This window comes from Drosophila nasuta, chromosome 2L (assembly GCF_023558535.2).
Source record: "Drosophila nasuta strain 15112-1781.00 chromosome 2L, ASM2355853v1, whole genome shotgun sequence".
NCBI lineage: Eukaryota > Metazoa > Arthropoda > Insecta > Diptera > Drosophilidae > Drosophila > Drosophila nasuta.
Genome location: NC_083455.1, coordinates 18499259 through 18520554, shown reverse-complemented (window position 1 = coordinate 18520554; position 21296 = coordinate 18499259). Strand labels below are relative to the sequence as shown.

At 43.5% G+C, this 21296-nt stretch overlaps 8 protein-coding genes across 8 annotated transcripts; 4 read left to right on the top strand and 4 right to left on the bottom strand.

Moving 5' to 3' along the window:
* Window positions 1-59: 59 nt before the first annotated feature.
* On the bottom strand, window positions 60-4074 carry LOC132790241 (lamin Dm0). The gene is made up of 4 exons (XM_060798717.1): window positions 3935-4074; window positions 3292-3358; window positions 2731-3213; window positions 60-2665 (listed from the first exon to the last, which is right to left on the bottom strand). The coding sequence occupies exons 3-4, from the start codon at window positions 3191-3193 to the stop codon at window positions 1266-1268; spliced, it is 1863 nt and encodes a 620-aa protein (XP_060654700.1). The 5' UTR covers window positions 3194-3213; window positions 3292-3358; window positions 3935-4074; the 3' UTR covers window positions 60-1265.
* Window positions 4075-4536: 462 nt separating this feature from the next.
* On the top strand, window positions 4537-7489 carry LOC132790274 (ATP-dependent RNA helicase WM6). Its single transcript, XM_060798763.1, has 8 exons — window positions 4537-4672; window positions 4895-5140; window positions 5204-5427; window positions 5489-5672; window positions 5738-5856; window positions 6725-6856; window positions 6924-7326; window positions 7387-7489. Exons 2-8 carry the CDS (start codon window positions 4942-4944, stop codon window positions 7398-7400), a joined length of 1275 nt encoding a protein of 424 aa, XP_060654746.1. The 5' UTR covers window positions 4537-4672; window positions 4895-4941; the 3' UTR covers window positions 7401-7489.
* An 88-nt stretch (window positions 7490-7577) lies between these two features.
* On the top strand, window positions 7578-10086 carry LOC132790256 (glycoprotein endo-alpha-1,2-mannosidase). Its single transcript, XM_060798741.1, has 3 exons — window positions 7578-8741; window positions 8799-9027; window positions 9095-10086. The coding sequence occupies exons 1-3, from the start codon at window positions 7768-7770 to the stop codon at window positions 9350-9352; spliced, it is 1461 nt and encodes a 486-aa protein (XP_060654724.1). The 5' UTR covers window positions 7578-7767; the 3' UTR covers window positions 9353-10086.
* Window positions 10087-10224: 138 nt separating this feature from the next.
* Window positions 10225-11051, top strand: LOC132790332 (protein lin-54 homolog). Its single transcript, XM_060798827.1, has 2 exons — window positions 10225-10437; window positions 10496-11051. Exons 1-2 carry the CDS (start codon window positions 10272-10274, stop codon window positions 11008-11010), a joined length of 681 nt encoding a protein of 226 aa, XP_060654810.1. The 5' UTR covers window positions 10225-10271; the 3' UTR covers window positions 11011-11051.
* Window positions 11033-21273, bottom strand: LOC132790226 (uncharacterized). The gene is made up of 7 exons (XM_060798692.1): window positions 20466-21273; window positions 14248-14513; window positions 13384-14190; window positions 13148-13311; window positions 11902-13091; window positions 11569-11840; window positions 11033-11515 (listed from the first exon to the last, which is right to left on the bottom strand). Exons 1-7 carry the CDS (start codon window positions 21172-21174, stop codon window positions 11108-11110), a joined length of 3816 nt encoding a protein of 1271 aa, XP_060654675.1. The 5' UTR covers window positions 21175-21273; the 3' UTR covers window positions 11033-11107.
* Window positions 14811-16428, top strand: LOC132790265 (ubiquinone biosynthesis monooxygenase COQ6, mitochondrial). The gene has a single exon (XM_060798753.1). The coding sequence runs from the start codon at window positions 14918-14920 to the stop codon at window positions 16319-16321; it is 1404 nt and encodes a 467-aa protein (XP_060654736.1). The 5' UTR covers window positions 14811-14917; the 3' UTR covers window positions 16322-16428.
* On the bottom strand, window positions 16616-18985 carry LOC132790250 (glycosyltransferase 25 family member). The gene is made up of 2 exons (XM_060798730.1): window positions 18533-18985; window positions 16616-18479 (listed from the first exon to the last, which is right to left on the bottom strand). The coding sequence occupies exons 1-2, from the start codon at window positions 18715-18717 to the stop codon at window positions 16823-16825; spliced, it is 1842 nt and encodes a 613-aa protein (XP_060654713.1). The 5' UTR covers window positions 18718-18985; the 3' UTR covers window positions 16616-16822.
* Window positions 19190-20319, bottom strand: LOC132790310 (cytochrome c oxidase assembly protein COX11, mitochondrial). Its single transcript, XM_060798805.1, has one exon. It carries the CDS (start codon window positions 20050-20052, stop codon window positions 19285-19287), a length of 768 nt encoding a protein of 255 aa, XP_060654788.1. The 5' UTR covers window positions 20053-20319; the 3' UTR covers window positions 19190-19284.
* Window positions 21274-21296: the final 23 nt, after the last annotated feature.

The window sequence follows — 21296 nt, the reverse complement described above, 5'->3', positions numbered from 1 at the left end:
CAAACACGTAAGCACGTAAAGCACAATATCGGAATACTTTTAATAAATACACTACCCAATTTTATGAAACATGTTGTTTTTATTATTTATTTAGCAATTACATTCTTAATTATAAAATTTAATTTCATATTTTGTTTATAGTTTAGTTTAGTTCTGGACATGACCACACCCACGCAATAAAACACTTTGTATCGTTGCTCTTGTTGAGTTGCTTTCTAGTTGGGTTACAGGGAAAAACCGGTTCAGCGCCCTGAAAAATGTTGTCCAAATATAAAAAAAAAAATTCTAACGAGCACCAGCCAACGTCGGAGAAGAGAACGGAGATTTGTCCTAAGAATATGAATCGTTTTAAAAATATATTGCAGGCTTCTCCTCTAAAAACATTTATGCGCGTGCTTTGAGGAAATCTTTTTCTTTTTTCCAAATTGTTTGCTGCTGATATAGTTGTTGTTATATAGAATTGTATTTTTATATTCTCTGCTTGGTACAAAATATAGACTTAATTTTATTATACATACGCGGTATGGTTAAGGAGCTTACATGTGGGTGTTTTTGTGTAGTTTAAGTTGTATTTTATTGTTTAGTTTAACATGAGCTCTCGTCGTATGTTTAATTCTGCTTACAAAACTATATTTCTATATATATAAATGTATTTTCTCTTTTGTTTTTTTATTTGTTGGTTGATATAATTGGGGTCACACAAATGCATCGAAAATGCTGCGTTTTCTTTTTCAGCATTTCCAAAGCATTTTGAACGGACAAAGTAAAAAGAACGGAAAATGTAGTTTTTTTTTTTTTGTAAATTCTATGTGGTTGTATAATCGTAGAGTGTATGAAGGAACACATTATAATTATAAACATACCAAATAAAGTGTACAAGCTTATTATTATAAGTTTTAGCAGGTATGAATTTGGAAGTGAATATCTTTGATTTTGAATGTGAAACACGTAACGTTAATAGTTAATAAATTTTTTTTGTTTTTGATATTTGTCATTTTGAAAAGAACACGAAACGGAACAAGGGAAAAAGAAATGAAACGTGAAAGAAATTTTGAAATACATGTAAATCGTTAAACTGCCTCCAATGGCAGGGTGGGTTGACAAACTATAAATAAATTAAGTCTTCTGCTTAGGGTAGCCACAAAAATTGGATTGCTTAACCTTAACGCTGGATACTTTTAACTGTCGGTTGTTGTTCTCTATGTGTTAATCTGGCTGCTGTTTTTTTAATTATTATCGTAGAGCGCTCTTCTCTCTCCGTTCTCTTACATAAGCGAGCACTTCTCATCGGTCCGATTGGGTTCACCCTGTTGATGATACAGCTGCTCGTTGCCATCAACAGCGCTAATGCTGCGTCGACGACTGAGACGCGAGGAGGACACATGTGTGGAGACCGTACGCTTCAATCGCTCATAGTTGGCCACCGATTCGCCATCGGCATTCAAGAGCACCGTCTTTGTGATGTCGCCCACCATCCATTTCTGCTGCTTCATCACAATGTTCGATGGCGGCTCGTGTGTGGCCCTCGAGTCCGAGGACCAAACGGTGACAGTGGCATTTGGTTCGATTTTCACCGAACGGTGGAACTTGTATGTGGTGGCTGGGCCACCTTCGTTGAGCGAGCGCTGCAGCTGCCAGCCACCAATGGCAACCTCCTCGTTGCCCTTGTTGTACAGCTTAACGTAGTTGCCCTCTGGATCGATCTCTTTGATTTCCACATTGCTCTTGGCACTGGAAGTGATATAGAAGTCGGAGAGACTGCGATCTTCCGACTCATCGACAACGGCGCGCTTACGCTTCAGTGCCCCAGACGGGGTGCGGCGCGAGGGTGTGGCGCGTGAGCTGCGCAACGATTGGCTGAACGACTGTACAGTCGCAGTGTTAGCTGGCGTAATATTCAAACGCGCCTCCTCGCCCACCAGCAGCTTGTCGTAGGCAGCAATCTCGAGATCGAGTGAGACTTTAATGTCCATCAGATCCTGGTATTCTTGCAGCTGCAGTGCCATCTCTTCGCGCAAACGATGCAGCTCCTTCTCGAGCAGTGCAATGTCATGGCCGTGACGTTCGCGATCATTGTCCAACTGCTGTTCCAGCTCGCGAATGCGCGCATTCAACACAGCATTAGTGGACTCCAAGTCGTTGATCTTGGCATTCAAGCCCTCGATGCGAATGCGTGAATTGCGCAGCTCCTCGATAGACTTGTGTGTCGAGTTGTGAGTACGCGAAGCGGCATCCTGCAGACTACGTATCTTGGCCTCATACAGCGATTCAATGTCATCGCGATTGTTGCGCATCTGCTCCTCGTATTGACTGCGCAATTCGTGCAACGATTGTTGCAGTTTAGCCTCATATTCCGAGGACAGACGTCCATCAATCTCACTGTATTCGGTTTGGCGAATGCGACGCGATTCGTTAATCTCCTGGACATGCACTTGATCCTTCAGAGAGAGCTCTTCGCGCAGACTCTGTATGTTGTTCTCGAGATCAACGCGTGCCAGTGTCTCTTGCTCGAGATTCTTGCGTGTATCATCCAGCTGCTTGCGCAAACGGTCCAGCTCCTTGAGCACCTCGTTCAACTCATCGACAGCCTTTTTGCGATCCGTATTGGCTTGATTGAATTTATTGCTTAGCTCATTGGCGCGCGACTCATAAATGCGGGCATTAGCTGGAGGGACGGAAAGAGGGTTGTTTATTGGGAATGCCATGATTTATGTTAGTAATAAAACTCACCCTCAGCAGCGCTGCATTCCTTGGTCTTTTTGTCCAGACGCGCAGTCAACTCTTCGTTCTCCTCCCACAAGCGTTTCGTATCGATCTCGAGTTTGGCGCGTTCCCGTGAAGTTTCGTCGAGCAGCCGACGTGCCTCGATCAGTTCCGTCTCATAAATGTTCTTAATGTTGGTCGTCTCACGGGTGACGGTGTCACGTGTTGTCTGCACCTCGATGCTGAGGCGCGAGTTCTCCGTCTCCAAGTTGCGCACACGATCGATGTAACAGGCCAGACGATCGTTCAGATTCTGCAGCTCGACCTTCTCCACGAGGCGCGAATGGCGCGTGGGGCTCAATGGGCTATTTGCCTGTTGAGATTGCGACTGCGACGATTGATGTTGCGGCGGAGCAGTTGGTGGCAGCGGGGTCGAAGTGCTGCCGGGCTGCGGCGTCGCGGTGCCAGCGCGTCGGGATTTAGTTGACATTTTTCTTGTTTTGCAGCTTTCTGTTTATGACGACAAAATAAATATACATAAATTAATTTCAAGTCAGCTAATAAATATTTAACTCATTTTTAACTGACCTTAATACGTTTTAATATGCTCTCTCAGCTCGAGATATTTTTGCGCGCAATCGTTTTGCTTTTGGGCCTGATAAAATTCCAAACAGAACAGAAATGTTGAAATGAAATACAAAAAAAATAACAAAAACTACTCAAACTTGAAACATGCGGAAGAGAGCGAGGCAAACACAAAACGAAAGCGAAACGAGTTTACTCTGCAGCACTCTCGCTCACTCACTCATTCGCGCTCTCAGAGCACAAACACGTTACCACACAGATTTTCACTCAAGCGACTGTACTAAAGCGAACGAATGAAAAAACAATTCGAGTGACTTTTTTGTGCGGCGTTTTGTTTATGGGAGGCGTAGGGTAACAAATATAGGCGGGTGCGGCAACGAAATGTATAGAAATTATGCTGTATACCATAACACAGCTCTTTATAAGCAATGCATGGCATTAGTTGCATTGAAATTTGGCGCTTGCAATTGCACAATATGGCGATTTTAATTCACAATTTGCCATTTCATCTCGGCATTTTATTACAGGCTGCAGGGGGGAGACTTGTCATTGAGACCTTTTCTTTTTGGGAGGGAAACAGGGCCACTTGCACATTTTCAATATATTTCGCGAAAAAGCTATAGCTGTAGTTATTTAGAAAACTTACGTTTGCACTAATATTTTATCGAAAACTCCACTATATCCAAAAATTCTTTATTACCGACGAAAAACGCGGCCGACGTTAAATTTTTCTCTTGAGTAAAACTGATGCTTCGCGTGCACAGTGTTACCGCAAGTTTTGATACAAAATGCACTATTTTACGACAACAAAATGTAAAATGGTTACAGGTCTGGTGGTAACTTAAAATACAAAAAAAAATAATAATAATAAAATGGTTACACCTTGTTAAGTTACAACATGTTACAAACTATACGCGCTTGCATAGCTGTTTGATTGATTATTTTTAAAACTAGTAAGTAATTAAAATAAATTCTTAGCCCTGTTAATACAAAAAGAAAATATAACATCTCTGTGCTAACCTTATAATTTACATATATATTTAGCTTCCAAAATGTAACTATCGGACATAAGTTATAGGTTGTAATTTTAGGTTGCAATTTTAATTTACCTCAACGCTATTTTACAATTTCGTATTCTTTTTTTTAACCTTATCGAATATTGGAGATCGAAAAGACTACTTAACGGGCCGTAAAAAATTACGATTTTAGTGTGACCATATCAAGCATAATTTAAATCAAGTCGTATAAACAGCATATTTTGTAAAGTCACTTGCGGTCACGCTGTGCAATTTCGTCGTCACATTAACGTTGGCTCGTTTTTTCTCTGATCGTTGTAAAGCGACAGTAATTTTCTTTAAACAATAATAAAGAATTCTTGCAAAAGGTAAGCAGTGTGAAAGACTACTACAATTTGTACGAAAACAAAGAAATGCAAATGCAATTTCGTGTAGTTGTGCAATTACGAAGTGTATCCAAGATTCACGGTGGTGAAAAACAAGATGGCGGAAAACATACGCCGGTTTGGCGCATAAAAACGCGGCATTTATGACACACACACATACAAACGCCTGTAATTTTACAAAAAGCCATTTTTCTTTTCGCCCAGAATTGTAATTTTCATCTGCGTAGAAAACACAGACAAAAGAACAAAAAATGGCCGATAATGACGATCTTCTCGATTACGAGGATGAGGAGCAGAACGAGACCACTGCGGTTGAGACGCAAGAGGCACCAAAGAAAGACGTTAAGGGAACTTATGTCTCCATACACAGTTCGGGCTTCCGTGACTTTTTGCTGAAACCGGAAATATTGCGTGCAATTGTTGACTGCGGTTTCGAGCATCCATCCGAAGGTAAGTGAAATTGTGTACAGTTGTGTACGCACAATTATTTATGATGAAATACTTCATTTACAGTTCAGCATGAGTGCATTCCTCAAGCTGTTCTTGGCATGGATATTTTATGCCAGGCCAAGTCCGGTATGGGCAAAACTGCGGTGTTTGTGCTTGCGACATTGCAGCAACTGGAACCCTCCGATAATAACACTTGTCACGTCTTGGTCATGTGCCACACTCGCGAGCTGGCATTCCAAATTAGCAAGGAGTACGAGCGCTTCTCCAAATATATGCCAACAGTCAAGGTAGGTTTGCTATAGAAACAGTTCTGTTTTTAGAATTAGTTACTAATTAAGGTTCTTTTAGGTTGCTGTGTTCTTTGGCGGTCTGGCGATTCAAAAGGACGAAGAGACGTTGAAGAACGGTACGCCGCACATTGTTGTCGGCACACCAGGACGCATTTTGGCATTGATTCGCAACAAGAAGTTAAACCTGAAGCACTTGAAGCACTTTGTTCTGGACGAATGCGACAAGATGTTGGAGCAACTGGGTACGCTTATCTATTGCAATGATTTCAAAGTCACAAATAATAATATATTATATTCTTTTTTGCAGACATGCGTCGCGATGTGCAGGAGATTTTCCGTAGCACACCACACGGCAAACAAGTTATGATGTTCTCGGCTACTTTGAGCAAAGAGATACGTCCTGTTTGCAAAAAGTTTATGCAAGATGTAAATATCTTCGTCGCACTACTACTACTACTACCACTACTCTTACGACCATTAGCTATAATAAATCTGTTACCAAATCGCGTCGCACGCCGCCAATCGTAATCAATTTCAAAAGCAGCTGTCATCACACTATATTCCCTTCAAAATGGTTGAACGCGAATCAATTCAATTTAAATGTCCATTACTCATTAAACGATATCGATTTCCTGCTCGTTGAATTCCAAAACACCATATTCCAAAATGGTTAAACGCGTTAATTGTAAACGATGCTTGGGCACTTTAACGTGCATAACAAATATATGAAAATCCTCATTCAGTCACTGCCAGAACCATTTTCTAAATGGTTAAACGCGAACACTACAAACGTAGAACACGCTTTATGCGAATAAAAAAAAATCAAAATCTCGTACATAACCTCTTAAAACCATTTTCTAAATGGTTAAACGTGTTAAATACATTCGCAATATATAAAACAACCTGCTATAACAAAGAAAGAAAATGCAAAAAGGAATCGCAATCAACACACAATGATAAGCAACTGAACCTCAAGTCACACACACTCAAAACGATACTCCGAAAAAACGTCTGATGTCCGCATGGAGCGATTGCTACTTGCCGCACAGCCTTTGGGGGCATATTGACGATAATGGGGCACACACAGCAGTGCAGCACGCCGCACAATGACATCCAAACAACAACATTAAATACGATACGAGAATAGTTGATGATGATGGTTAAAAAATAGCGTGGCCGTATGTAGAATTTGTAGGCGTACCTTAGCTTAAGTTGCATTTCTTTTGCAATCATGTCAATTTTAATTATGTTTCCTATAAAATATCACATAAATTTCGTAATATTTTTAAAATAGCCCATGGAAGTGTATGTGGACGATGAAGCCAAACTAACGTTGCACGGCCTGCAGCAGCATTATGTCAACCTCAAGGAGAACGAGAAGAACAAGAAGCTGTTCGAACTGCTCGATGTGCTCGAATTCAATCAAGTAACACTTGCACACGATGTGAATTAATTTGATGATTGTTATACTAAGATATTTTCTCTTTTTGTAGGTTGTCATATTTGTCAAGTCGGTGCAACGTTGTGTGGCACTTGCACAACTGCTGACTGAGCAGAATTTCCCTGCGATTGGCATTCATCGTGGCATGAATCAGGATGAGCGTTTGAATCGTTATCAGCAATTCAAGGATTTCCAGAAGCGCATTTTGGTGGCCACAAATCTTTTTGGTCGCGGCATGGATATTGAGCGTGTCAATATTGTGTTCAACTACGACATGCCCGAGGATTCGGATACCTATCTGCATCGAGTGGCACGTGCTGGACGTTTCGGTACCAAAGGCCTGGCCATTACCTTTGTCTCCGATGAGAACGATGCCAAGACACTGAATGAGGTGCAGGATCGTTTTGATGTCAACATCAGCGAATTGCCCGAAGAAATTGATCTCTCTACATACAGTAAGTTCTTACGCTAAATTTAATTAACTCTAAGCTAACGAGAATGTTTTTCTTTTTTAGTCGAGGGACGCTAAGAATTGAAAATATATGCATATGACAAGAATGCATTCATACATTTTTATAAACTCTACTTTATAACTAAATAAAATACAATCCAAAAACCCATAATGTTGACGTACAAAGACAAACCCACAAAATATGATGTTTTGTTATGTAAAGGAAAAAGGGGTTATTTTTTTTGGAAGTCTGCACGTCCGTTTTGGGACATGCGCAAAGCATTCCGAGTTTCCGGCAATTGCTGGGCATGTTGTAGACTAACCCGGGACGGGGTTGGGGTTTCCTTTTTCTGTTTTGGGGGGTGGACAGTAGCAAAGAAGCTGAAGCAGAGCAGACGCAACGATAAGAAGGCACAACAATGTGAAAAATATTAACGAAAACAAAATGCTGCTCAAAAAATATGTGAAAACGCGACGCAAGGTCAAGATACTGTTGTTGGTGACCATTGTGGCTCTCATCGTAATTACCTGCATCATTTTGCTGGGTTCCTCGTCGGCGACGAGTGGCTCGAATGTGGAGCGTTTGCTGGACGAACGCTTCATAGCACGTGCCTATCAACCGCAATCGGAGCAGCAGCAACAACAGCAACCGCGGGATGTAGCGGCAGCATTGCTGCAACCTCAACGTGAACATGGTGTCATAGTGCCGGAGAAATACGATGAGCAAAAGATCAAGTCACGCATTATGCAGAATCGCCTGCAGCAGCTGAAGCAACAACAGCAACGCGACGCTGAAGCGGAACAGGCACGCACAACGTTGGATGCACTGGCGACAGCTGTGCACATTTTCTACACAGCTCCCGTACCGTGGTACAAGTCCAAGAAGCCACCATTGCCAGCACCCGAGCATCCCAATGAGGTGGCACTGCCGTTGACCACGCCAAAGCCCGTGAAGATTCTAAACACCGCCTTCTACCCAGCACTAGGGCTGTATAAGCCAAGTGCCAAGCTTCTGGGTCAGCACTTTGAGAACATACGCAGCTGTGGCATTGGAGTGCTCATCCTGAGCTATAGCAAGCCCACAGATCCAGCGCTGCTCCATCAAATCATTGAGCTGGCCCCGCAGCACAATCTGAGCGTCACCTTTGAGCTAAGCGTGGCTGGGAATCGAACCGTGGAGTATTTGCGTCAACAGCTGCAGGATATAGCCACATATGTGGAGTTGCCTGGGTTCTATCGCGTATGGAGCCAATCTCGTGCCGCATTGATGCCTGTCCTCTATGTCAGCAATGCCTACAAGCTGAGTGAGAGTTTGGGTCGTCAGATGTGTCACATCACAGCGCTGTCGAAGCCGCCGGGAAAAGAGGATGCAGGTGGACTGCGGAGTGTGCTGGATGCTTTCTTCATAGGACACATCAGGTGAGTATTGACAATCTATATATCAACTGTAATTAAAATACTTTATTTCTTACACAGACTTAAAAGCCATGCGGATGTGCTGCGACGTCTATGCTTCGATGGCTTCTATAGCAAGCTGCCCAGCAATGGAGCCGTCTTTGCCAGCACCTGGAAGAATTGGTCATATCTCAAGTCGTATGCACTGTCCTACAAGATGCTGTTTGTGCCGACAGTTGGTCCCGGCTTTGCGGAGCGTAATAAATTTCCGCGGCACGGCGACATACAACGACATCGCAGCAACGGACGCGTAAGTGGAGCAACTGCCTCATTCACCAGAACTTTAATTTAATAATTGTTCGTTTTTTTATTTATAGTATTATGGCGTTGCTTGGCGTACAGCAATACTCAATCATGTGGGCTTCATCAGCATTGCCAGCTATAATAATTGGCCCGACGGCAGTCAGATTGAGGAGGTGGTGCCACGTGCTGGTTTCCTCGATTACAATCCGGGATCGAAGACCAAGTATTTGGATTTAACCGCACATTGGGTGGGCAACTTCTTAAAGACACGTCAGGAGGCAGCTGGAGTTGCTCAAAACTGTTATGAGCTGCTCAACAATACAATATGTTGAGGGGATGAGTGAATTGATCTGATCGGGGGGAATTCATATCGACGAGAATCAAACTGTTGCCTTACCCCGAGGATGTGGGCAAAGTGTGTGCGTTTACTTTAAAAGCAAATCGAAAATTGCATGCCACGAAATTACTTTCTTAAAAACTGTTAAATAAGTCCAGTCTTCTCATACTCATAATCTGCCTATATAGCAAACAATACAATTATCTATGTATCTGCCAAACAAAACAAAAAAAACTATGTAAAGTGCAAGCAATATATACTCTTAGGTAGTGTTAACACTAGTATACTAAAAAAAAACAACAAAACTAAATGCAATTAACTTTTTCTTAACTAGGGCTTCAGAGCCAGATTATTAAACATTTTTTTAGCTTTTCGATAAGTATTGAAAATAACGGAAACAACAACAATATCATGCCATGCCATATTATGTATACATATTACATACATATTCGAGTTTATATAGAGCAAGAATGTAGCAACAACTAAATAATTTGTTAAAACGTGAATATTACCACTTGTTAAACGAAAGGTACTTAACAAATTTTATCTTTATTACAAGTACAACATATAACAAATTGTAATTACTTTATCTAAGCTTTAATAGATTAAATAGTGCTACAAAACATTTATTATATATTGATCAAAGGCACAAGCAAAAAAAACAAAACGGTTTAAATGTTTTTTTTAACGAGCATTTCTCAACACTTCCGTAACGGTTATTGAAAAGTCATTACGCGACAATTTATGTTGGTTTTATTAATTAAAGAGACAAACGGAAATTTGACAAGCGATGTTTTCCGTTTTCACTTTGTCAACTGGCAATTGTATCCTATTTCCTTTGTTGTTACCTGTCATTTTGTCATTTGACGTAAAAATAACACAAAGTAATCGGAACTGTCAGAAAACTTGTAATAATGTCGCATTCTACATCCTTTAATAATAGCTTCAAGAAACCCGTAAAGCGACAGGTTAAGCAGCAGAATCCCAAAGGATGCTGCTGCAAGCGTTCGCAATGCATTAAAAACTACTGCGATTGCTATCAATCGATGACCACCTGCTCCATCTATTGCAAGTGTATTGGTAAGACTCCCAGTTGAAGCTTTATCTCCCAGGGCTGTGCTTACATTTTCGTCTCCAGGCTGTCGCAATACGGAGGAACGCGTTGCAACGGAAACGCCACCCAAGAAATCAGCACAAACTGTGAAACGGGAACGTGCTGTGTCGCTTAATGCCAAAGCAGCTGCGGCTGCGGTGAAGGAAGGCACCAACATCCACCTGAAGCCGGCTCCAGGCCCAGTGACTTACACCGTACAGCAGCAGCAACAGAGAATTGTTGTGCCGCAACTGCCGGCGACTGCTGCCATTCAATTGTCAGAGGTGGACATGGATAACATCATTACGCTGCCGCCGCCGAATATCAATGTGCAGACAAAGAAATCCCAAGCTGTGCAGCCTACAATTAATTCAATGTCAGCACCGCCAAGAGATGTCAACGTCCTGAATCCACCCATCAATGCGGCATTGCTCGATTGCGTGGTGATCCAAGCCTTAGAAGCTGAGGACTTTGGTTTCAATGAACTGCATGTGGGACAATTAGTGTGCCACGAATTTTCACGCAATCTGCAAACTATTTTAAAGGTCTTTAAGACTTAATAACCTATTAATAATAAACTAACTGCAATTGAATTTGTGTAAATCAGTCTATATTCAGATACATTGTAAACGGATGTGTCTCATAGATGCGTTATAATTAGTCATGCTGTTGAAAAATAAGCTCCGTTGCCAATACATCGAAGCCAGCGTCAGGTTGCGCGTCACCCACTGCAGGGTTTGTTAATGTATGACGATCTAGCGGCATTTCGGAGTCACTATCTCCATCACTGTTCTCCGACTCCGACTGCTCATCATCGTCGTCCATCTCAAGGGTGCGACTATCATTAAGGCGGCGGCGTTTAGCCTTCGGTTTACCGGTGGTCTTGGACTGTTTATACTTCTGCCAGAACTTTGCTGGTTGGGCAAAATCCGTGTAGTTGGAGAAACGCATAGTCATGGCCCGGCAGAACTTATCAAATTGAAAACGCTGCTCCGAATTCATCACGCCGCTCAGATTATTGTGCGTCTCGGGCACATAACGTAGACAGCGCTCCAGTTGCTTCAACTGAATAAAGAGGATTAGAAGCGAGCTTAAAGAAATTATATACAATAACGTACCGGTTCTTCGCCATTATCACGAGCACGTCCGCGTCCACGACCTTTTGCTGGCGCCGTAGCTGCTGCACTTGTCGTTGGCAGCTGCTCCACAGGCGCTGGTAATGGCTCCTCTTCAATAGTTGCCTCCTCACTGCCGCCTTCAGCTTGGCCGCCGCCCTGTTGTTGTCCTTTCGCCTTGGTGCACGAACAAATGCGACGCATTATGAACAACATGTCGATGACAACATCCAAAGCACCCGGCGATTTGATAAATTCAGCATCTTTTGTTTTCTCTGATAAAATAAATATTAATTAAAACTACTAAATTTAGTCTGTGCGTTGTTTGTCGCTTACCAGCCAATAGCTTAAGCTGTCCAAAGTACAACAGCAACGTATTCTCATCCAGTGAGGCAATGATATGATTGTAAATGAGTCGTCTGCTTTTCGCTCTTTCAGCGCCTTTCAGACGCGACTGAAAGCTGGAATCGAGTCGTGTTGAGCCTTTTAGGAAAGTTTGATCATTGAAATCAAAGGGACACTCCTTAATGCAGTGATGGAACAACATCTTGTCATACAGCTTCTTATAGCGTATGAAAAATGCATCCGCCTCGCGTGCCACCTCAGCACTCTCATCAACCAGGCCGGCCAGCAGTGAGATGAGTATGGGACCCTTTAGCTTAATGTTACCTGCCAGTATCACATCCTTGACACATCTGTAGGTACGCACACGAGTTGTGGCAAATTTTGAATAAAGTTTGACGAGTATGCACTTCATGTTGCTCTCCAGAATCGATGGATATTTCTTGCCCAAATCGTTCATGCCAATCAATGTGCTATTTATCAATTGCGGCCGATCGTTTTTACTCAATATTTGTCCATAAATGGCAGACAATCGATGCGCCAGGCTGTGATCACGCAGGGAGAGGCGACCAGCGATGACAACCATCCAGTTGAGATTGCGTTCGTTATCCGTATCGAAACTGGACTCTTTCAGCTTTAAGCACAACTGCAGATATTTGACAACGAACTTGCTAATTTGATTGTCTACACGCTGTTGTTCTGACTTTGAAATGAGTTCTGTATAAGTGCCAAGCAGTGATGCCATGGCTATGTGCTCCTCCTGAAAATGATTCATAGATTTCCGTATGGCTTCAGTGACATCGTCCAGTAGCTGTACTTGCCAATTCTCCGCCAGATTGCTGTCCTGCGGTGCCTGACTGTGCGACAAGCGATCGATATGATTGAGCACATGCACTGCTGGCGTTACTAAAGCCAACCAGATGCTTCCCGACCTCAAAGCGGACAGCAGACGTGTGAAGAGTCTGTTGAGCGCGGACTTGGAAAAGTTACGCAGGCAATAAATAATCAGTTCGAGTGCAAGCAACTGATTCGATTTCATGTTGTACGACGACAAGCTATTAAAGGTGGTAATAAGTGCATCCAAGTTGTTAGTAATACGACTGGAAATAAACACAAGCAATGCCCAAGCCTCGGTGGCCATTGAAGTGGGCAGATACGATATGATTGTGTTCACCAGATGCGGACTGCAAGTAAAATTAATTAGTCGATAATTTGGACAGGGCAATATTTTATTACTCACGTCACAAAGTTTTCGGTCTGCAGCAGCAATGTCAGTCGCTCTTGCAAATAATTGCGTGGCTGAACGGCCAACAAGGTGGCTAGAATGCGCCAGGGCAAGCGATTCTTTGGCTCATTAATGTACTCCAACGGTTTGATGTTCAGCAACACAATGCGATTGAAGCTCTGTACAAAAAAAATAGGAAATTATTGAAAGAATTAGCATGACTTCAGGTCATGGCTTCAACTTTAACTCACCTGCATTGCTAGCTTTTGGAGTGCCATATCCTCATCGCTAAGCAAGCAGGGCCAGAGGCGGCAATAGAGACCAATGAGTATGGTGCAATTGCAATAGGACTGCAGCATGGTGTCTAGACTCTCCAGCGCTGCCTTCCGTACCGAGGACAGCGAGTCCACGGCAAAGCAAGCAAACTCACGTTCAAAATTCGTATCATAGATGATGCGTTGATTCGTCAACGCCAGACGCTCCAACAGCGCAATGCCGGAGCATCGGGCCAAACCGTTGTTGGAGTCCACGAAACGTTCGTAGATGATTTGTGGTGTTTGCTTGACCAGCGGCTCTAATTCCTCGTATCCTTCAAAGCTGTAGGCATAATGCACCACAGGTGGTTTCTCCATGCTTAGCTGCCTAGCGCGAGGGTTTGAAGCACTACTCTCATCGCTGTATTGCACAAAACTAAGGCATTCGTTGAGTATGCGCGTTGTGGTGGGTGATCCCTGCTTCAAGGATAAATTGAGCACCTGGCTGGCTTTTCTGCGCACCGTAAACGTTCTATCATCGAGGCTTTTGATGGTCTCGGCGATCAAAGTCACTTCTCTAGGCTTTGTGGACACATCGTGTCGAAAGATGCTCCACTCCACATGCGTCTCCTGCTGCAGTATGCGTTCGATTAGCTCCAGCGTGCGTATTTGTATGCTCACAGCATCGTCTGCTTTAATTGATTCCTTTAAAATGTCTGAGCAGGATTGATTGCATTTGGCATAGAGCGCTGCATCATATTTGGCTGCATAGCCAATGGCAACTTTCTCATCAACAGCTTTCCACTATAAAATAATAAATGGTTATCTCAAATGCTTATAAATTGATTAAAGTTCACTTACCTCTCGTATGGGATTCGTGATCACACACTCGATGTATTTGCTCAGGACTTTGGCTATTATGTCGGGATACTTTTCCAGCAGCATAATAAACCAATCGGAAATGTGACCAATGCTTTGAGCTCCACCGGGTTTTGCATTTTCCGGAAAACTATGCATATGAAAACTCTGGGACATGATTAACATCAGCGTCTCCAGCACATCGCCATTGTGTTCGTTGGCAATCTCATCGAAGATTTCAAAGCATCGCTGATGCATCTGACTGGCGCCTACAAAACAAATAAAATTGCTTTTCAGAATTTGTAACGGAAATTGGCATCGATAGATGCGACCGTTCTTAACGCACAACTGTAGAAAAAAATGTGTTTCATGCCCCGATCACGATCACATTTATCATAATTTTAGCATAAATATATTTATTGTAGTTATAAATTACTGTAGACCACGACCACATCTTAAAAAAAAAATCAGTAAGTTGTCGACTCTAAAACTGTAGCGTAGAATCGATAACACGCAACTAAACGATACGCAGTATGAGCTGTTACGATATTTGCCAGCAATCACGATAAGTGTGCCGTCTCTAACGAACTTCTTACGAACGATAACAAAGTATTGGCAATATTACCAGTTTTTATTGTGAAATTTCGAAATATTTAAAAAAAAAATTCGACACATGTTGCTAATGCTGCGGCCGAAAGGAGGCTCTGTGGCAGCCACACCAGTGCGCAGCCTTGTCAAGCGCCTGCTAGCCACAGAAACAGCATCCACGCCGGCTGAGGAGCACTATGATATCATTATTGGCGGCGGCGGCATGGTGGGCACAACGCTTGCCGCTGCATTGAGCAAGAACCGCACCCTGGCGGACAAGAAAGTACTCCTCCTAGAAGCAGCACCTGAATTCAAAGGTTTCAATGCCAGCGCTCCCTTCCACAATCGTGTCTCAGCCATCAGTCAAAGCTCCATTGAACTGTTCAAGTCGATAGATTGTTGGACACACATAGAGAAAGCGCGCTGCAAGCCGGTCAAGCAGATGCAGGTGTGGGATGCCAACAGCGATGCCTTGATTCATTTCCAGCACGACAACTTTGCCAGCGATGTGGCCTGCATCATTGAGAACAATCTGATTATAGATGCGGCTTACGCTCGCATTCGTGCCGCGGCTCCCAACTACAAGGTGTTGAACAAGGCGCGCATACAATGCGTAAGTCTACCGGGCAAATCGGGTGAGCACAATACACGTGTCCAGCTACAGGATGGACGCAGCTTCTCGTGTGATTTGCTCATTGGCGCTGATGGCGCCAACTCTGTGGTGCGCAAACAAATGGGCGTCGATGTCTTGGCGTTTAACTACGATCGCATGAGTCTGGTGGCGAATGTGGACCTGAACATCGAGGAGGGCTGCGACAATTCAGTAGCCTGGCAACGTTTTCTGCCCTCCGGTCCGGTTGCGCTGTTACCGCTGAACGAGAAGCAAAGCTCGCTGGTCTGGACCACAACAGTGCCGCATGCGCGTCAATTGCTCGCCATGCAGCCGTCGGAGTTTGTGGATGCCTTGAATGAGGCGTTTTGCCGTCAATATCCACGTCTGGATGTGGCCGATAAAGCACTGCAAGCATTGAATGCCTTCTTTGGTCATCAGGGATTGCAGCATCAGCGACAATATCCGCCGCGTGTTTGCGGTGTCCAGGAGCGCACAAGAGCAACCTTCCCATTGGGTTTCCTGCATGCCTCGTCGTATGTGTGCAACGGCGCCGCCTTGGTAGGCGATGCTGCTCATCGCATTCATCCGCTGGCTGGCCAAGGCGTCAACTTGGGCTTTGGTGATGTGCGTGAGCTGGTGGACACTTTGGCCACTGGCGCATATGCTGGCTTCAAGCTGGGCGACTCCCAACATCTCATTAAATACGAACGCAAGAGTCTGGCCAGGAATGTTCCCATCATGATTGGAGTTCATGGACTGCATTCGCTGTACAGCACGCAGTTGAGTCCTGTGGTTTTGTTGCGCAGTCTGGGACTGCAGCTGACTGAGAATCTACCGCCCATCAAGAAGTTGTTCATGAAGAGCGCCATGGGTTAAAGAAGCTGACTTTTTTATAGGGGTGCATAGCACTTAAGTGATTACAGTTTTATAGTCGTTAAAATATTCAATAAAATAAAAGGTGTACAGCAGTATTAAATTGTTTTGTAATTGGGAGAAAACTTAAGTTAATTTAGTTCTTTATCAGGAATTTGAAATAAAAAGAATGTTGTGAAGCAGACAAAAATTATCATTAACAGAAAAAAGTTAACTTAAGATCTTGGTTAAATTGTACATTAATTTCAACGTTATCTAATTAAACAATCTTCAATTAAAATTAGAATATCAAGTATCTTAGTTTTAATTGCTCGTCAAGTAGTTTGATTAGTTTAATAAGTTTGATTTTTGGTGGTCATTGGAGATTTCCGTTTGTCTTAACACTAAATTGTTACAAGGCACATTTTGGCAGAGAGTTTTACGCTTACACTTAGTCTAATAAATTTGGCATTATATGGAAAATTGCTTGCACATACATATATATGTCTATTAAAAAGAGAGTAATTAGAGCTCCTGATGGATTTTGCCAGCGTTCAACTGAGGCAACGCAGCATTCACATGGCTGCTCTCGCCGAGCATTGGCTCATTGGCAAAGATTTGCTGACGATCGCTCTTCGGTTGTGGCTCATCGGCATCCGCCGCTGTTGTCTCCACTTGCTTCGAATCTTCCGTATCCGAAATATAGCCCGATTCACCAGTATAGTGAGTGGGATAAAGCAGCAAAGGAGCAGCGCTGAATGCAATCAGATCACGCGGTTCAAAGGCTGCGCTCCAATCTTTTTGCGGATGCCGATCAAACATGATGGGCAAGAACTCATCGACCGGTATGAGTTTCTCCAGTGGCTTGACAGCCAACAGCTTCTCGGCGCCCTGCAGCGTAATCACATAGGCCAGTGTCCAATAGGAGTAACCGACATGCACCAGATTATCGGTGCCCTCCACCCACGGTTCATTCTCATCCTTCAAGCGCTTGCGTCCCAAGTAGATGAGATCGTACGGCGTTTGCTCCGCCTGCTCGAGTACACGCAGTACATTCGATCTAAAGTACGGCTCGAAGCGTATATCATCCTCGAGTATGAGCACTTGCTTCAGCTGACGCTGCACAATCTGCTGCCAAATGCGATAATGGCTGAGAAAACAACCAATTTCACCCATTGTCATGGGGCGATGATGATACGGATCCTCGTAGCCGGGCAGAAAGCTAATGCCCATCTGCTGCACACGTTGTGCATTCAATTCCTTGCCATCCACTGCAGCAAAGTGCTGCACATCCAGACCAATTTCATCGAATAAACGCTCCATTTTCTCACGTCGCTCCGGGCGCCGCAGCAAATTGATCATGAAAATCTCATCAAAATTGAGTTTCGATTTTGTTGGCAATTCCACAAGCCGTTCAAAGTATTTGAGTAGCGGCGGCACAGCGCCCAAATCATGCACCATATTGGCACGCAAGTTTATCACCTGCTGCAGATCGTGTTCCAGCGAATCTGTGGTTTCCAGAGGTTGCATTAAATAGCCAAATGCGATTTCATTGGACACACGCAATGGGACGCCTGAAGTATTCGCTGAGATGGCAAACACAATGATGTCATCGACGGGTCCATTATAAACCGGCTGCTGTTCGGACTCTTGCTGCATTTGCTGCAGTTTCTCGCGATCAAAGGTGAGATAACGTGCTCCAGCATAGTTCATATCGATGAGCACAGCTGTGTGCACCACTGGCACCTCATAGACACCAACTTTGCGACTGTGATAGATCTCCTTATACTCATCGGTGCGTTGATAGTAATAATCCTCCGTCATGCCGCACCAGAAATTTGAGTAGAGTCCCTCCGAGTGCAGCATGGGCGCCACAATCGGCAACTGGAGACGAGTTAACGCTGTCAGTGCCTGTGGCGATGTTAGAAGCACGTCGGCGTCCAAAAAGAATATGTAATCGGCCCAAATATCGCGTGCATATTGCAACGCTTGCTCTTTCAGTGCAATCACATGCTTGAAACGCGACACCGGCCAATCATAAATGGAGGTTTCATTCTCATAACTCGACGTGGCATCGTCATCATCGAAGCCGTAGTTGATGCTGTGATAAAGATCGCCAGACTTGCGAAGCCATTGCTGTAGCAATTGGCTGCTTTCATCGCTGCTGTGATCACAGCGCAACCTGACAATTCTTTTATTAGAGCGACATCTCAATCTATCAGTTTTGTTGCTTACCAAATGGCTATGCGTTTCTTAGGATAATCCAGTTTCTCCACATAACTGAGGAATAGCGGTAATATGTGCGCCTTGTTGCGCACAAGTAACGTTAACAGCACTGTTGGCTTCTCGTACTCCAAATCCTCGGCTAAACCGGCGGCCAAGGCGCAAGTTGCTAGCAATCCAAGCACTAGTAAACGCATTTCCACGTCATGCCATAAAGCACATCACACAGTTCAGTTCAAATAGGTCGCACGCACTATCGACGGAAGCGGCGGCGGCGGCTGCTGGACAATTGTTTATAGTGAGCGTCTTCGGATCTTCAATTCTATTTATAAACTCTGGTCGCGTACAATGAACGCCAACCCATATGTTTTTAATCAGCTCCTGACTGGCGATAACTTATCGCCTTTAAAGTGTAACAGCTGTTTGCCTTGCAGCTATCGATTGCGGCAATTGCAATCGCTTCCAGTTGTCAATAGCCATCAAACTGGCATGCACTTGTTATGACTCTAAAACTGCAGTTGCAGTTATCGATTACGGCAATTGCAATCGCATTCAATTCTCAATATCAGTTGAGAATTTAATTTGGAGTGATTTGAGTAAGCGCACATAATTGTCAAGTGCTTGTAAACTGTATTGAAACTAACTCAAATTATTTGATGAGTGCATCAATTGTGAATTACAATGAATTTGCCCTTTAATCAATTACTTGGTAACTTCAAAGTCAACAGTTTTATTTAAAAATATTATATACAAACAAGCGCAGTTTATGCCGCTTGCTTGGCAGTATGCGGTTTAACATAGCTTGGGAAATTTAGCTGCAAGCCCTCCTTGGCCTCAAAGAACGTGTAGGACAGTGTGATGGTGTCACAAAACTCTAGCGCCGGATCCTGCGTTATTTCGGGATCAATGTAGAAGAAAACAGGCATATCAACTTCCTCGTGCGGATTCAGCATTTGCTCCTCGAAGCAGAAACATTGGATTTTGTTGAAATATGCGCCAGCCTCAAATGGTATCACATTGTATGTGCTAATGCCTATGACAGGCTTATCAGTTGGATTCCGGGCCGTGTAAAAGGCCAGAGCTGTCTCGCCTGGCGCCACTTTAATCTCATACTGTTGTGGCTTAAAGTTCCAACGCATCGAAGATCCAATGTCGGCATTAAAGCGTATTTTAAGCACACGATTCGTTACCTTTTGCATGTGCTCCACTTTCTCGGCATCATGACCTTGCGACGTAGTGCCTCCATAGCTGTAAGCCTGGCAGAAGATACTATACAAAGGGACCGCAGCGTAGCTGAGACCCACAATTAGCACTCCGCCAGCTGTTATGTAGTAAAGCGTTGACTTTGTTCGCAATTTACGTGCTGCTTCAGCATCGCTGCCTCCTCGTCCTCTTCCAGTGCCTAGTGTTGCTTTTAAGCGGCATGGTTGCAGCTCTAGTCGCTGCTGTTGTGGTTTGACAGGACAACCATATTTCGTGCCTCGTATAAGTTGTTGGCACTGCACGCGCAGTGAGCCAAATGTGCGCAGCATTGATAGCTACAGTTTTACGCTATTTTTTAGTTAAATTTATGGTTGTTTTAGTTAAACACACAACTGTTTGTATAACTTTAGCAGCTGTTTGGGCCAGTGTGTCCACATATGTGACAGCAAAGCTTTCACCGGCTACCACCAGCCAGCCAGTGTGCACACATAGTGGCGATAATTTACTAGAGATGTGCGTGATTTGCGAAGTTATAAGAGATGCGCCCTTTTAGTGATATTTGATTTTCAATTTATTTCCCATTAGTATATTAATAAAAGGAAATTTTTAAACGAAATGCAATAAAAAATATGGTGTGCTATTCAAATGCTAGAGCGCTCAACTACGAGATACTCTCCGTAAGTAGCGGAGAATATAAGAACTTATAAGCTAAACACGTGCGTGGTATAGCGGTATTACTTACATGAGTTTGTATAACCCTTGCGAAAACTGTTATACACCAGCTGTAGCAAACATTTTATAATATCGTCACGCGGTTTCCTGTGATCTTTGAAGTGCACATAGCGAAATACCAGTTTCAGATCATCGCAGATGGATAAAAATAGTATGCTCATAGTGCTTGACCGCACATCTGTAGAAGCTTGCTGCTCCAGCAATCGAAAAACCTTCAGGCAATGCTCAATGACACCCTCATCGAAGACGCCATAACTTTTGGCGCCAGGAATAGTCAACGTTAGCAGATATGTGCTAACCGCATTGAGCGCCAGTTGAATATTGATATGAGTATTTAAAGGCGCAATGGCAGCATTTAGCGTGTGTTGTGGTAATGTCGCCAAACTGGCAAGAGCATAGATATAAGCCAAATAGTCTCCCGGTGAAATGTCCACAATTTCTGACCAATTGTCAAAGGTAATGTCGTAGCCCGATTGATTCTCAATATCACTGCATCTGATAGCACGAATACAATTGGACAATTCCCGCAGCGCTTGTAGTTGATCATCTTGATCTTGTGGTTGTTGTCTGCACATTGGCAGAACCCAAAATTCTCTGGCTTTGCGTTGTGTCTCCTCGTCACTCTCATACTCACTAAGGAAGTCTTCAACCTGCGTCCACTTAATGTTTGTTGCGAATCGCAACTTTATATCACTGAATATTCGATTAAACTCCGACATTTTTGCTTATTTTCGACAGAATTCCGCGCACCATTCATGATTTGCCACTTGTTTACATCCATGACAGTGTGACTGTACGGTAGTACTATAAAAATACCATTTTTGCCATTACTCGTTATCTA